This window comes from Mobula birostris, chromosome 2 (genome assembly GCF_030028105.1).
Source record: "Mobula birostris isolate sMobBir1 chromosome 2, sMobBir1.hap1, whole genome shotgun sequence".
Taxonomy (NCBI): Eukaryota; Metazoa; Chordata; class Chondrichthyes; order Myliobatiformes; family Myliobatidae; genus Mobula; species Mobula birostris.
This window is the reverse complement of record NC_092371.1, coordinates 132,005,180-132,020,314: the sequence shown is the minus strand read 5'-3', so window position 1 is coordinate 132,020,314 and position 15,135 is coordinate 132,005,180. Positions and strand designations below refer to the sequence as shown.

The 15,135-nt window shown below is 43.1% G+C and overlaps 1 protein-coding gene across 1 annotated transcript in view; it reads left to right on the top strand.

Annotated features, from left to right (window-relative positions):
* The window catches only part of brox (BRO1 domain and CAAX motif containing), a 50,761-nt gene extending 37,477 nt beyond the window's left edge, over positions 1–13,284 (top strand). Inside the window, exons 9-12 of the mRNA XM_072248356.1 lie at positions 5,016–5,097; positions 7,861–8,011; positions 9,252–9,411; positions 11,217–13,284. Of these exons, the coding sequence (XP_072104457.1) occupies positions 5,016–5,097; positions 7,861–8,011; positions 9,252–9,411; positions 11,217–11,300 (477 nt within the window). The 3' untranslated portion in view covers positions 11,301–13,284. The remainder of the gene's footprint in view (positions 1–5,015; positions 5,098–7,860; positions 8,012–9,251; positions 9,412–11,216) is intronic.
* Positions 13,285–15,135: the final 1,851 nt, after the last annotated feature.

Genomic DNA, 15,135 nt, shown 5'->3' with positions numbered 1-15,135 from the left:
TTCTTATGAAGCTGCCAGTTATTTTGCATTGTTTACTATGTTTGTGCTCAACTCTAATAATCTCCTTTTTATTCTCATATGCAGAGGCCTTGCGGTAGAACACAGCTGGGGGGGGGTAAAGATATTACAATAGTCTCGTGGAATGTTAAGGGCCTTGGTCATGTTGCTAAGAGGGATAAAGTTTTTAGACATCTCAAATCTGCAGAATGTGATTTTTCTGCAGGAAACCCATATCAAAGTAACTGAGCAATGCAGATTGAGGTCTAGCTGGATATCGCAGGTTTACCAGTCATCATTTACTTCTCATGCCCGTGGTGTGGCTGTCCTCTTTAGGAAAAATATTCCATTTCAACTCACTTCCATGACCACAGGCCCTCTTGGCAGATTTATGATGATCTCTGGCACCATTAATTCGTTTCTGCTAACCTTCCTTAGTATTTATGGTCCAAACACAGACGAGCGAAATCTTTTTAGGAAAGCTTTTGATTTACTTCCAGATGCCGGTAATTCAAATATAATAATCAGCGGTGACTTGAATTGCTACCTGGACCCATATTTAGATAGATTGTCCTCCCGCCCACCCTCAAATATCGTGTCAGTGCAGGCCCTAAATAATTTGATTAGATCTAGGAATTTAGTAGATATTTGGTGAGTTCAACATCCCGTCAACAAGGATTATTCTTATTATTCTCACGTTCACAAATCTTATAGCAGAATAGTCTATTTTTGGTTGACTCTCATTTAATATCTCGTGTTACCAATACAAAGTATCATGATAGTTTAATTTCTGACCATAGCCCCTTGACAATGTCACTAAATCTCTCCCTTTCCAAACAAATCTATTCCTGGCATTTTAACCCCTCCCTACTCGTCGATAAGAAATTTATAGAATATATCACCACCAGATTAAAAGATTTTATAGAAATTAATGATAACGGCGAGGTGTCAGATTCCACACTCTGGGAGACATTAAAAGTTGTAATTCTTGGGTATATAATTTCATGTGAATCCGATGCTAAGAGGGAGAGAGAAGGGCGATTATTAGAGATTGAGAATACTCTCCCAACCATCGAAGTGACATACCAGGCTTCGAAATCCTCTGAAGATTATAATAAAATAATGAAGCTTAAGTATGAGTACAATTGTATCTTGGGTAGTCAAATAAATAACCTCCTGTTAAAATTAAGATAAAAGCATTTCGAAATGGGGGAGAAGCCTGAGGGGCTCCTGGCGCGGCAGCTCAGGGGCGCCCAGGCCCTGAGGTCAATTCACTGCATTAGATCGAGGGCGGGCACCTGCTAACTAACCCCAAGGGGATAAATGACTGTTTTAAGGAATTTTACAGTGAACTGTGCACCTCTAAATGCAATGCCACGCTATCTGATTTGAATGACTTCTTTGACTCTCTTGTAATGCTGAAACTTAGTGACGCTGCTAGGGAGGATTTAGATTCTGACTTCACATTGGAAGAAATAACTTCTGCCTTCACATTGGAAGAAATAACTTCTGCCATTAAGTCATTTCCATCCGGCAAGACTGCTGGATTTGGCTGTGAATTTTATAAGAAATTCTGTGATACCCTTGCCCCACTTCTCCTCAGAATGATATTTTGCTCTGAGGGAGATAAAACATTGTACGAGGCTAACATTTCCCTCATTTTAAAGAATGGTAAAGACGAAACAGACCCGGCCAGCTATAGGCCCATTGCACTCCAGAATTTTGATAGAAAAGTAATTACTAAAATGCTGGCTAACCAACTAAATAAGTATTTGTCATCTATCATTCATCCTGATCAGACAGGATTTGTCCCAGGTAGGTTCTCTTTTTCCAATGTCAGATGCCTCCTTAATACTATATACGCGGATCATGGGAAAGCTAATGGGGCAGCAATTTTATCCCTTGATGCACAAAAGGCTTTTGACCAGATTGAGTGGCCTTACATGTTTGAGTCACTGTACAGGTTTGGGCTTGGGGAGTTATTTGTATCTTGGGTAAAACTGATCAACACTAGCCCAATGTGTTCTATTATAACTAATGGTGACAAGTCAGCTCAGTTTCCCCTACACCGTTCAGTCCAGCAGGGGGCGCCCTCTCTCGCCGGCCCTTTTTGCCGTCGCAGTAGAGCCCCTTGCCTTAAAAATAAGATGTCACCCAAATATTCTGGGTTTGAAAGTGGGAGGAATGACACACTTACTAGTTGATATGCTGACGATGTGATACTCTACTTACAAAACTCAGAAAAGTCAGTCCCCCTTCTAAATTTAATCACCTCTTTTGGCAGACTATCGGCATACTCACTCAATTGGACGAAAAGTGACTTTGTGCCCCTCTCCAATGACTACACACGGGGTTTTTTGGAAAGTGTCCCGTTGAAAGTAGTTACTTATCTCGGCTCGACAATCCCCAAAGATTCTAAATTAATATTCAAATTAAACTTCGTGGAGTTTATTTCAAAACTTAAAACAGAATATAGAAAGTTGGAAAACTCTACCTCTGTCCATGATTGGTGGTATAAATTCAATTAAAATGGTTTCCCTTCCTAGGTTTCTTTATCTTTGTCAAAATCTCCCCATTTTTCTTCCATCAGCTTTCTTTAAAGAGTTGGACTCCATAATATTGTCTTATATCTGGAATTATAAGAATCACAGGATTTTGAAAATCCATTTACAAAAGCTCAAGTCTGAAGGAGGGCTGGGATTAGACACTATTATTGGGCTGTCAGTGCTAGGGTTCTAATGTTTTGTGGCTGTGTATGGAGTCCAACTCTGTTGTCAATTCCTCCTTGCCAGCCATGCTGTTCTCCAAGTTAGAGAAGCCTGGGACTTCAAAAAGTTTGAGTTTTGTTTTGAAAAATTCCATCAGAATTCTACATCAGAGGAGGAGTGTTCTGAATTTACCAGAGACCTCTGTACAAACACCAATCTGTTTCAATCATTCCTTTCTACCCTCATGATTAGATAAAACCTACCATGCTTGGAGGGAGAAGGGTCTAGTTTCTATTGAAGACCTGTACATAGAGGGATGGTTTGCAACATTTAGTCTGCTGAAAGAGAAGTTTGAGCTGCCTCATTCGTACTTTTTTCATTATTTGCAAATTAGACACTACATTCAGTCTAAGATTTGTAATTTTGAAATCCTTCCAGGGAAACATATGTTTTTTGATATTTTAAAGAACCCTCCTGACTCCAGGCATCTCGTTTCTAAGTTTGTACATTTGTTTGATAATTGCACTGTGGTGTCTACTATGAAGATTAGACACACCTGGAGAGAGGAGTTGGGCATTGAATTATCTGAAGCTGCCTGGGATAAGGCTTACTCTGTTAACAGCAGGCACCAACTGACCCAGTTTAAAGTTGTCCACCGTCTCCATTACTGTAAACTTAGATTGCACGGGATTTACCCTTCTGTCTCGCCAATGTGTGATAGATGCCAAGGAATGGAAGCCACGTTGTCACACACCTTTTGGTTTTGCCCATTACTGACTGGATTTTGGTCCAAAATATTCAACTGGTACTGAAAGGCCTATAAAAGATCCTTCCCCTTGGAAGCTGGTCTCGCTATATTTGGCTGCTCGCAATCTGCTATTTGTTTCCCTGCAGCCATACAACGGTCTCTGATGCTGGGGATGATTGTTGCCAAAAGACTTATCTTGATGGAATGGAAATCACCTTCTCCCCCTTCCATTCGGAGATGGATGGCTGATATGATCTCAGTCATACAGATGGAGAAACTTAGGTTCTTGAAAACCAATTCAAGTAAAAAATTTTCGGCTATCTGGGATCCATTTCTTGCCTACCTGGACCAGGCCGGGGGCGGATGAGCAATTTCCCCCCAGCTGATTTCTCAGGGCTCTCATTTGAGATTTAATGTTTAGTATTTTTGAGCACTTTGTACAATAGGCATCCCTCTAATGTTATGTCTTTTTTTTGCCTATTTCTTTTTTATACATGTCTGAGCTGGTATGTTTTTGTTGATTTCATAGTTTTTTTTGTGAAAATTTTGAAAATAAGATACTTATATAAAAAAAAAGAACCAAGTGCTGAGGGGTGGGGGGGGGAAGGGTGGAGTATCTGAGTGATGTCCCTGGCCTTATTTTCTGCTGTTTCTTTCATATATTTTCTTTCAGTTTGCAAACTGAAATAATTATTCCCCCATCACAGCTGTGGGAGGCATTCTTAAGCAATGGCATACAAGGGGAAATATTGCTGTATTGTTCCAGATTGGAGTCCTGTCCAGTCCAGTTGCAATGTTCAAGTACCTTGCCCCCCATATGACTCCAGTGAGGATGAGATTACCTTCCATAACTATGTGGACTATGTTTTTGCCAAATAATTCCGGAACTTATCAAAATTCATCCCAAGTAGTCGCAAACAGAGGTCTCTGATCTACAGACAGTTTTAAGGCAAGTATCAGGTGCTGCAGGAGTGATTCACTTTGGTCTGTCCAAAATACAGTATGTTGGTCTTCAAGTGTAACAAGATATCTGTAAGGGAATGTTGCTGACTGGCACATTCAGGGATCCATGAATAAGTGCTGAGGGATGTTCTGAAGCTCAGTAGCCACAGAAATGATTCTGTTGGGAAGCACAGCCTATAGGGTCCTGATCAAATGGACACAGAGGCGAGGCACTGAACACTGTGTAACGATCTCTCAAACATTTCACCATAGCTCAAACAGGAAATGGGAGTGGTTTTGGTGCATTGTAGAGAGAATGTGTTGAGTTAATGGCACAAGTAACGTAAAGAGATGTGCACTGATGCTTTTCATGTATATATAGTTTATAAATAAACTTACTTTGAGAACTTAAAGCTGTAACACTTTAGAACAAAAATAATGCAGTCAATGGATAATGATAGGAGTTGAAGCTACTGCCTAGGGATGGATGTTGTGATGTTGGGTGAGCTTGGGATTCTTTTGGCTCAAGCTAATTTTGGTCCTGATAACCATTTGATGTTGGAGAGGGGGAGAGGGTGAAGATTCAGTGTCCTGACTGTAATGTGTGTTTTCCCTTGCAGGCATACTGTTACCATGGCCAGACCTTGCTAGCCAGTGATAAATGTGGGGAAGCCATCCGATCTCTACAAGAAGCAGAAAAGTGTGAGTACACTGAGTCATTACTGCCTGCCATTTCTGGTGGCTTGGTCACCCAGATTACATGTGGTGATGGAAATCCCTTTTGTGTCAGTCGCAGGAGTCACCAGTGCAAAAACACCTCTAAACAAGAGAGTGTGGCAGGTGCTTCCTTGAACAGCTGGTGTCTGGTGCTATGGAAGGCAATTCTCGGCATGTAATATGCTTTTAGACATTGCAGGCGAGATGTTTAAAGTGGCATCTGTTCAAGGGGGACATAAGACTGCAGATGTTGGACTCCTGAGCAAATAACAATCTGCCAGAGGAACTCAGCAGGTCAAGCAGTGTTGTGGAGGGGGAAAGAATTGTCAATGTTTTGGGTCTTAGTCTTGTTCCATTGGCAGCCTAAGATGTCTATTAGCCTGAAGCTTCCCTGTAGGGATAACCAGCCATGGTCAAATTAGTCACCTTAAAAGAGCACACCACCCCTTGAGCCTCACTACCATTCAATAGAATTATGGTTAATCTCTCTCCTTTCCCACCTAAGACCATAAGATATGGGGAAGGAAATGGCCCATCAAGTTTGATCCACCATTCAATTATCGCTGATTTTATTTTTCAACTCCATTCTTCTGTTTTCCTTTTCCCCATAACCCTTAACCCCTTTACTAATTAAGAACCTGTCATTCTCTGTCATAAATAAACCAAATGACTTGTGGCAACCAATTTGAAAGATTCACCACCCTCTGGCTAAAGAAATTCCTACTCATCTCAATTTTAAAGAAGCATCCTTTTATTCTGAGGAGGTGACCTTGGATACTAAAGTTTCCCACTAATGAAAATACCCTCTCCACATAAAATTTACCTAGTTCCCATGTCGCTAGATTCATCACAATCTAAAAATCAATTAGATTAGATTATAAGGACACTTAGTCCTCATTTATTGTCATTTAGAAATGCATGCATTAAAAAATGATACAACGTTCCTCCGGAATGATATCACAAGAAAACACAGGACAAACCAAGACTAAAACGTACAAAACCACATAATTCTAGCATATAGTTACAACAGTGAAAAGCAATAACATAATTCGATAAAGAGCAGACCATGGGCACGGTAAAAAAAAAGTCTCAAAGTCCCGATAGCCTCATCATCTTATGCAGGTGGCAGAAGGGAGAAACTCTCCCTGCCACGAACCTCCAAGTGCCGCAAACTTGCTGATGCAGCACCATTGGAAGCACCCGACCGCAGCGGACTCTGAGTCCGTCCAAAAACCTTGAGCCTCCGACCAGCCCCTCCGACACAACCTCTCCGAGCACCATCCTCTGCTGAGTGCTTTGACCCCGCCTCGGCTGCCGAGCAACAAGCAAAGCTGAGGACTCGGGGCCTTCCCCTCCGGAGATTCTGGACCACACAGTAGCAGCAGCAGCGAAGCAGGCATTTCAGAAGTTTCACCAGATGTTCCTCCGTGCTCTCACGTCCGTCTCCATCAAATCAGGATTGTGCACGGCACCCTACTTGACAAATAACAGACATCATTTCACCGGAGTGGCCACTGCGAGCTGCGTCACACCACCATCTTCTCCTCCCTCAGTTGATCTTTGCCTTGAGTGTACTTAACAACTGCACTTCCATTGCATTCTGGTGCACTGTTCCCAACTATTTCTCCAAGTATCTGACATGAAGGCCAGAAGGACCTATTCTGTGTGGTCTCTAAATAAATAAATCATTGTCCTGACAGCATTCTGCACTTGAAGGTTCTCTAGCCTCTGTGCAATCAGTGGGCTGAGGTGTCTGTTTCCTTGCTGAATCTCTCTAAATGGGTACTTTATGGCCCTATAAGGGCTCCTATCTGTTCTGTCTGATTCTTAACAGCCTCAAAGTAAATGAGGGATAGCTCATACGATTTTAATCTGGAGCTTGCTCTATATCATCAGTCAGGGCACTGAGTACAGAAGTTGGGATTTTATTTTGCATTTGATGAGGCCACATTAGTCATACTGTGTTGAGTTTTGGTCATTCTGCTCTTGGAAAGATGCTGTTAAACTGGAAGGAGAGCCGAGGAGATTTCATGAGAATGTTGCTGGGATTTGAGGGACTGAGTTATGGAGAGAGGTTAAGTGGACTTAAGACTTTCTTCACTGAAGTGTAAGAAAATGAGTGATTATACAAAGGTATATAAAATGGAGGGGCATAGATAGAATGAATGTTCTCAGTGTTTTCCCAGGGTTGGCGAATCGAGAATGAGGGGGCAGGGGTTTAATGTGAGATAGAGGAGAGATTTAATTGGAACTTGAAGGCCAACTTTGCCACCTAGAGGGTGGTCCTAGGAAGTGGTTGAGGCACGTACATTAATGTTTATAATGTACTGAAACAGGTACATGGATAGGAAAGACTTGGAGGGATATGGGCCAAATGTGGGCAAATGAGATTAGCTTGCTGGGCACCAAGGTTTCATGAACAAATTGGGCTGAGGGACTTATTTCCATGCTGTAAATCTCTGAATCTATGAGGATATAGAATCACTTAGAATTTTCCAAAGGGGATTGGATAGACATTTAAAAGTTGTTTTCCTTCAGAATTACGGGGTATGGAACTGACTGGATTGTTCTACAACAAACTTGTAAGGGGCTTAATAGCCAAAATGTAGTCTCCCTCCCCCCCACCCCACCCAGAGGACACATTAGTTTTATGACAAAGTGGTAGTGACCTTTTCCACATGGATTAATGTGGTAGAGATTTTGTTTGTTTCCTGGTCTTAATTTCCATCTACTCTTTCAAACCTGCAGACTACTCCAAGGCAGAGACCTTGTGTAAGGAGTATGGACAGACAAAGGGGCCAGGATCTACTGCCAAACCATCAGAACACTTGTTCTTCAGGAAGCTGGGAACATACGTCAGGAACACCTTGGAAAAGTGTCAGAGAGAGAATGGGTTCATGTAAGTGTCTTTTGCAATGTGAGCATTCATTGATCATTCCTTCCCCGGCTGTGAGGAAGATGACTGTCTTACCTGTCTTAAGGGGGCAATGAAAAGTCACCAAGTTGGTGTGGGACTAGACTCACAAAAGGAAATTGGTGCTTGAGGCAATTTTTATGTTAACATAGAGTCATATAGAACTTATAAAATATAAGATGATACCATTTGGTAACTGAGTCAGATTACAAACCATGTGGTAGAGTTTGATCTGGATTCCAGTTGGTGTATCCAGGACTTCACCCTACCCATCGGGTTCTTGGTCTCCAAGGGTTAAGTCCTGAGCAGAAGTACCACAAACTGGAATTGTACTCACCACAGTACTGGAGGGAATTTGAAGGAGTTTGCAAGACAGAAGATGAAGAGATATTCCTATTCATTAAGGATCCAAGGACCAGGAACTGGCCTTGGTGCTAAGAAATATTTCTAAATACTAAGGGTTGTAGTAGTTTGGAATCACCTTCTGCAAAATTGCTTGAAGTCTGAAAATCTATGTGAGATTGTTAGTCGTGGATTCATACTGCACAGAAACAGGCCTTTTGACCCATCACATCTGTATCAAATGTCTGCAGGACTGGGTTTGTGGCTTCTGTGCCTTTGTGATTCAGGTGCTTGTTTAGATACTGTACTTAGATGCCTTGAGAGTCTCTGCCTCAATGTGTTCCAGATTCCAGCCACCCGAGTGAGAACATCCTTCCTCAGAATCCCTTGTACAAGTCTCTGCTTTATGGTTATTGCTCTTTAAAGGTATTATTTGCAACGGGGACCAAATCACATGTTAGACTGTGTCTCATTGAAAGGCAACCCTAAATGTGTTTTGCCAGTCTCTGTTTAAGCTGACGTTGTCATGCTTCGAGAGCCCAGGAAGCTGCAACTGTGCAGACCTTCTGTGAGTAGGTTCACCTGGATCAGCAGCAGGTGCTCTGCTGAGGGCCACTGGGTAAATGGGTAAGGTGCAGCAAACCATTAAAGTTTGAATTGGAGTGCAGACACCCCCTGGTCTCGGTCAGGCCAGAAGTTGTAGTCAAAATAGGAAAATGAGCCTTACTTCAAGCTCCTAAACACTGCTTTAAACCAGCAGGATGATATGTGGGACTGGAGTGTGCTTGAATTCAATATTGATGTGCCTGATCATGGCAATCTGAAAGATTTCATCCAAGAAGCATTTTGGTCAATGCACTGCCTGTTTTTTGTCCTTCTCAAGCTATTTCCAGAAAGTTCCTCCAGAGGCTCCACAGCTGGAATTGAAGGCAAGCTATGGCTTGGTGGAACCTCAGATATTTGAGCTCCCAGCACTGGGAGCTGCATGGAACCAGGAATTGTATGCTGCATTCGACATCACAAGGGGCCCCAAGGATGACAAGGTAGGAGAAAACATCTCTTCTGGTGATTTCTGAGTCTAACTCTGCTTCTCTTCCCTCTGGGAATGTCAGGAATATTAGATTGAGGCCCTCGCCTGCTTCACCATTCAGTAAAGATCATGGCTGACCTGAGATCGGATTCTGATTTCAGCCCCTCTTTCCTGTCCATTCTTCTGAACCCTCAACTCCCCTTTTCCCAAAATCTATCTTCACCCGGAGTCCGTTAATGATCCCACGTCCATGTGAGGCAGAAATTCTAAGAGTCATAATCCTCAGAGAGGAAAAAAAAAGTTCCTCCTTCCTTAAGTGAGTGATCACTTTATGGGAATACCACTCCACTACCATCATTCACCTTGTTAGACTCTTCTTCACTTCAATTAGGTCATCTCTAATTCTTCTAAACACCAGTGATGCTGTGCCCAACATTTCTCCATGTCAATCATCTATCTCTGGAATTGTCTGAGTAAACTGTTTCAGAACTACTCTCCCCAATCACATCTTTATTGAGGAGACCAAATCCTCAAGTGCTCCATTTGTAGTCTCAGACATGGCAAGACCTTTGCACGGAATTCCACCCCCTTTTGCGTTTAAAGGCCAATGTTCCAAATACCTTTTTAATTGATAAAGCTGTGTGCTGATCTTGTATTCCTTTTAGAACATCACACTATTTAAACAGTAGCACAGACACAGACAATTCAACTGATCATGTGTCTATCCTGAGTCCTGCTGTAGCAGATAAAAAATCCTATATATTCTTACCCCAAAAGTTGGATTACCACATTTATCCACCTTGTAGACCAGCTGCCATAGTGGACCTAACCTCCACTGACTTAACCTTTTAAATCCCTTTGTAGATTATTTATGGTTTTTGTGCATGTTACATATCCACCTACCTTCATATTATTGGCAAACTTAGATTACAAAGCTATCCTCTCAGTCTGTGACATGGGTTGTGAGTGGCTGAGACTCCCACTGATTTCCAATTCTAACCTGGGATTGGCCCACACTGAAAAACAAAGCTGCAGGTGCTAAGAATTCAGCAGACTGGGCAGCATCTGTGGAAAGAGGAACCAAGATAAAGTTTAATCTGTTTTTCCTTTCACAGATGCTGTCTGACCTCATGAAGACCTGTTTGCATTTTGGAAAATTACAGTTAACTTTGGCTATACAGCACAGAAGCAAGCTCTGTGACCAAGCTTGTTAATCCCATTTGCCCACATTAGCCCCATACCCCTCTAAGCTTTCCTATCCAGATGCTTTAAAAAATATTGTACCTGCCTCCACCACTTCCATGTATCTCTGTGTGGAGGAAAAAGTTGCCCCTCAAATTCCTTTTAAATCTCTCTCCTCTCATCTTAAACCTGTGGTCTCTAGTTTTAGATAGCCCTACCCTAGGAAAAAGCACCCACCCTATCTATGCCACTTGTGATCTTATAAACTTCCATAACAATACCCTGCAGTGTCCTAATTTCCAGTGAGAATAAACGTAGCCTATCCAACTCTCCTTGTATGTGAGGTCTTCCCTTCCACGCAGCATCCTGATAAATTTCTGCACTCTTTTTGTAATGCCACCTTGTTAGTCCTCTTGTGTGGCATACACGATACTCCAAGTGCAGTGTTTTGTATGTTTTTCACAACACAGTTCCATATCTGTATACAGTAAGTTCATCTTGTGCAGAGGTGTTTTCTGAATAGCACCTTTACTAAGTGCCTATCAGTGTGGCAGTCCTCTACTAGCCAGCACCACTATTCTTTAACTTCTCAGTTGCTTAATATGTGACTGGATGTTGTGTTCATCTCCTTTCCAGGCCAAAGTGAAGGAGGAAGAGGTGAAGCCAATGAAGGAGCCAGACCTGAAACCCCAGAAAGACACTGGCTGCTCTGTTTCATAAAGAGACAAGCAGCGGGAACTGACTCAACTGCATGGTCTCCTCTGCATTGAGTGCAGATCTATCTTCAGAAAGGACTTTTTTGCAACAGCCAAGAACTGAAACACAGTCTGTTTTTTCTTTTTTTATGCCCCATTCACTGAGTGCTCTTTGCAATGAAACTTAAGGTACATTGCAAGTAACCAAGTGGCTGCTTGCATTGTGTCATCCTGCTGTCTCGGATACTGGAACGAGAAGCGGTTACCCTCTGGTCAGTGTTGCCCTGTCTGCAAGCACTCTTCTGCTCATCCTGGGAAAGTGAGAGATTAGTATTCAGGACCTGATGTAAACTGTAGTCATTTTCCCATTTACCTATTGGTTTGCAGTAACTGACTTTAAACACCCGAACTGGATCATCCCAGAGCACTTGACAAACATTCCTACTTATTTAATTTCGGTCACACATCTGAAGCTTTTTTTTCTTCCAGTAGTCTGGGTGGGGCCAAGAGTGAGAGGGGCGTCTGTATTCCCCAGGCCCTCCACGCTTTACTTTCCCAGCAGCAGTTTGATTAGTCTGTCTTTTCCCCACGAGCCACACACACGGAGGTTACTCTGTTCATTCTGACCAAACCTGGGCTAGAACAGAAGCCCAGTATATTGAATTCTGACATGCTCAATGGTGGCAGTCAAAGTTCCTGGAGGCTTCCCTACTTGTCAGCTGAGCTGCTTGTAATATCTTGTTCCATTGGCAATGTGGCACTGCCTGTGTGCAGTGTTTCAAGACCATGATACAAAGACTCTTTCCATACAAAGACTGCCTTCATTTTCAATTTACTCCTAAATCAGACCACCCACTAATTCTAACACTAACCCTGTAATAGTTAAGTTTTCCAACTGCCTCCAGAACACTTCAGTGTTGTTAATGATATAAAATCAGCCAGTGAATCAGAAAAGAATACAAGGAAATTACGTAGCTGTTAAAGCCACTGCCTCAGTGCCAGAGACCAGGTTCAATCCTCACCTCCAGTGCTGTCTGTGTGGGGTTTACATATTCTCCATCAGTTTCTGGCCACACCTCAAAGATGTGCAGGTGGCGAGATTAATTGGCACTATAAATGACCCCTTATGTGTAGGTGAGGGTAAATCGGGGGCAGGGGTTGTAATTGATGAATCTCCAACTCTTTTGAAGGAAGAACCATGATGTGTGATATACCTATGTACTGCTGTAACCATACTTAAAGTTAATGCACTTAAATCTCAATATCTTGAGTTGGGATTAATTGTCAGATTTTTCCTTGAATGGGATGGAAAGCAAGGCCCAAAGCCAGACTAGCTCCTTGCCTTACAGCCAGCTTCTATCCCTGGTCCCAGCCTTCAATCACACTGATATTTCAGCCAAACTGGGGCTTGTGATCAAGGAGGGTGTCTCCTAGTGGCTGCTCACTGCTGTACAAGCTGATGGATGAAAGTTCTCTGTGTGACTATCTACAGTTGGATAGGCTGGTGAGGCTCTTTCCACGATCCCAAGCCTGTGCTTGTCCATGGCGTTGCAGGAGGTTTGATGCTTGGAATGAATGGATCTAGGAGCGATTGAGATAATGGCTTGTGAACAGAAGAGGGGTAACAACTGAAATCCTGGATACTCGATACAGTGCTGTTTCAAAGCTGTATTGTAGACCTAGGCCAGTCTGAATGTGGTGGGTTCATCCCCAGCAGGCTCCAGTGGTGAATGCAGTCAGTGTAGGTAGAGATCACCCCAGTCCTTAAACACCTTCACAATGAGACAATAGCAAATCTGTAGATCATTAAACATGTAAATTCAGCCATAAAGTCTATTAATCTTTCTGGGGAATTGTATAATTCTGTGAATGAATGAGAGTGTGAATATTAGTTTGATTGTAATATTATTCCTGCTTCTTGTTAAGATACCTGTTTATCATGTAATCTCTGCTGCTCTACAGTTAAATGATTTATGTTGATGAGAAAAAATAAATATTTATACATTGAACAGTGTTCTAATGGAGTACATTAAGCCAGCAGCTCTGGAGCAGGCAGGCCTGTCTGTGGAGAGGATGCCCAGAGTGGGCTGTATTGGTCAAAGACTGCTTGTAGTTTGATTTAACCTGGGTCTGCTCTCAGCCAAGCTGGCATCTGGTGACACTGGGGTTTGCTGTCCAGTGTTTGACCAGGCCCCCTTCTAACTACCAATGGGTCAATGTCCCACATTTAGCAGTGACTCTCCAATGGCTCATTGATCTCATCTAGAGGCCAGTACTTGCTGCCTAAATCAGGCATAGCTTCACTGCCACTGAAGTACCTCTTAGAGTGGGACAGAGAATGTATTCAAGGAGGTAAACAACTGGCCATTTCATTTCTGATTCCAGCTGCTTAATTCCAGATTTAATCTGGAGGCCCTCCATTTGTTGAAATCAACCATGGATATTGTGTACTAGCTGTATGTGCAAGCCAGGGCAGTACCATATAGAGAGCAAGCTGTTGCCTATGCAGCAGCCTTCCCCTCTCCACGCAGCTTATGAGTCCACCTTTTAATCATTCGGGCTCAAAAACCCCCTCAGCTGCCGTCATGGAATTTCAACACAATTTCGGGTGTCTAGATACTGGCTCTCTAACAATAATATCTGGGCAGTACTCTCCAATGTGTCTGTGTATTCCTTGGAATCAAAGGACAGGTTAATCCCAGCCCCCTTTCTGGATCACTGTGACTGAGCTTTGCCTGTGGTCTACACCTGGCTTCCTGACTACCTCTGGTACAAGGGTGAGAGAAAGAAAGGGGGACAGGAGACCTGTATGTAAGGAGTAGCAAGGGAATCTCAAATCTTTATAATTAAATCACTGATCAAACTTGGAGGACTGTTAGACTGAGGAAATAAATGACTTGGCAGCTGAGTTTGTGTGACGTTCCTGTTATCTCTGCTGTTGTAACTTTTTCCTTCAAACGTCTCTTTGTGCAAAGGAAGCCCACTACATCTGGGGAGGGAGGGGACATTCAGAGAAAGAAACAATGATCGGTCTAAATGCCTGTGGATCAGGTATCCCTGGGCAATGCAGTCCCCTCTGTCAAGACAATGGTCCTCTGTCCCCATCTACTGGCCCTTATGGAGGAGATGATGTAACAAATCGTAAACACAAAATACTCTAGATGCTGGGGTCAAAGCAACACTCACAACACGCTGGAGGAACTCAGCAGGTCGGGCAGCATCCGTAGGAACCACCAGTCAACGTTTCGGGCCGGTCCTGACGAAGGGTTCCGGCCCGAAACGTTGACTGATCCTTTCCACGGATGCTGCCCGACCTGCTGAGTTCCTCCAGCGTGTTGTGAGTGACGATGTAACAAAACAAGCAGAAATTATGGCGGAAGTGCCAGAATACCTTGAGTGGTAATATTGAGGGGGTTCTGTTTCGGGGTTTACATTGCAGCTTGTAAGAATCACAGTGCTGAGTATTTCTGCATTGTGGATATGGGAAGCAAGAACTCCCAGCATGGTTACTGCCCCCACTCGAGCAGCAGCAGCAGCAGCATGCAGCCCACGGACTCCTGTGGACGACTACCCCAATACTGTACGTGTGTCAGGGTGATCACCCATCTGCACTCGGGTACACCAGCAAAACTGCAAAGTAGCCCAGCATTCCTACACACCACCAACACTTGGTGGTCTCGACCAATGCCCATCGTTCCTGCTCAGCTGGAGGGGAAAGAGGCAGGGGTTCCTCGCTAATGATGTTCGATTAGATTCCTCGATGACGGGAATTAAAATCCGCATAAAGCGGAAGATGAATGGGTAAAATAGTTTAATGCAAGAACATATTGAGCTAACCAGACAGAGAGGCAGTCTAGTTA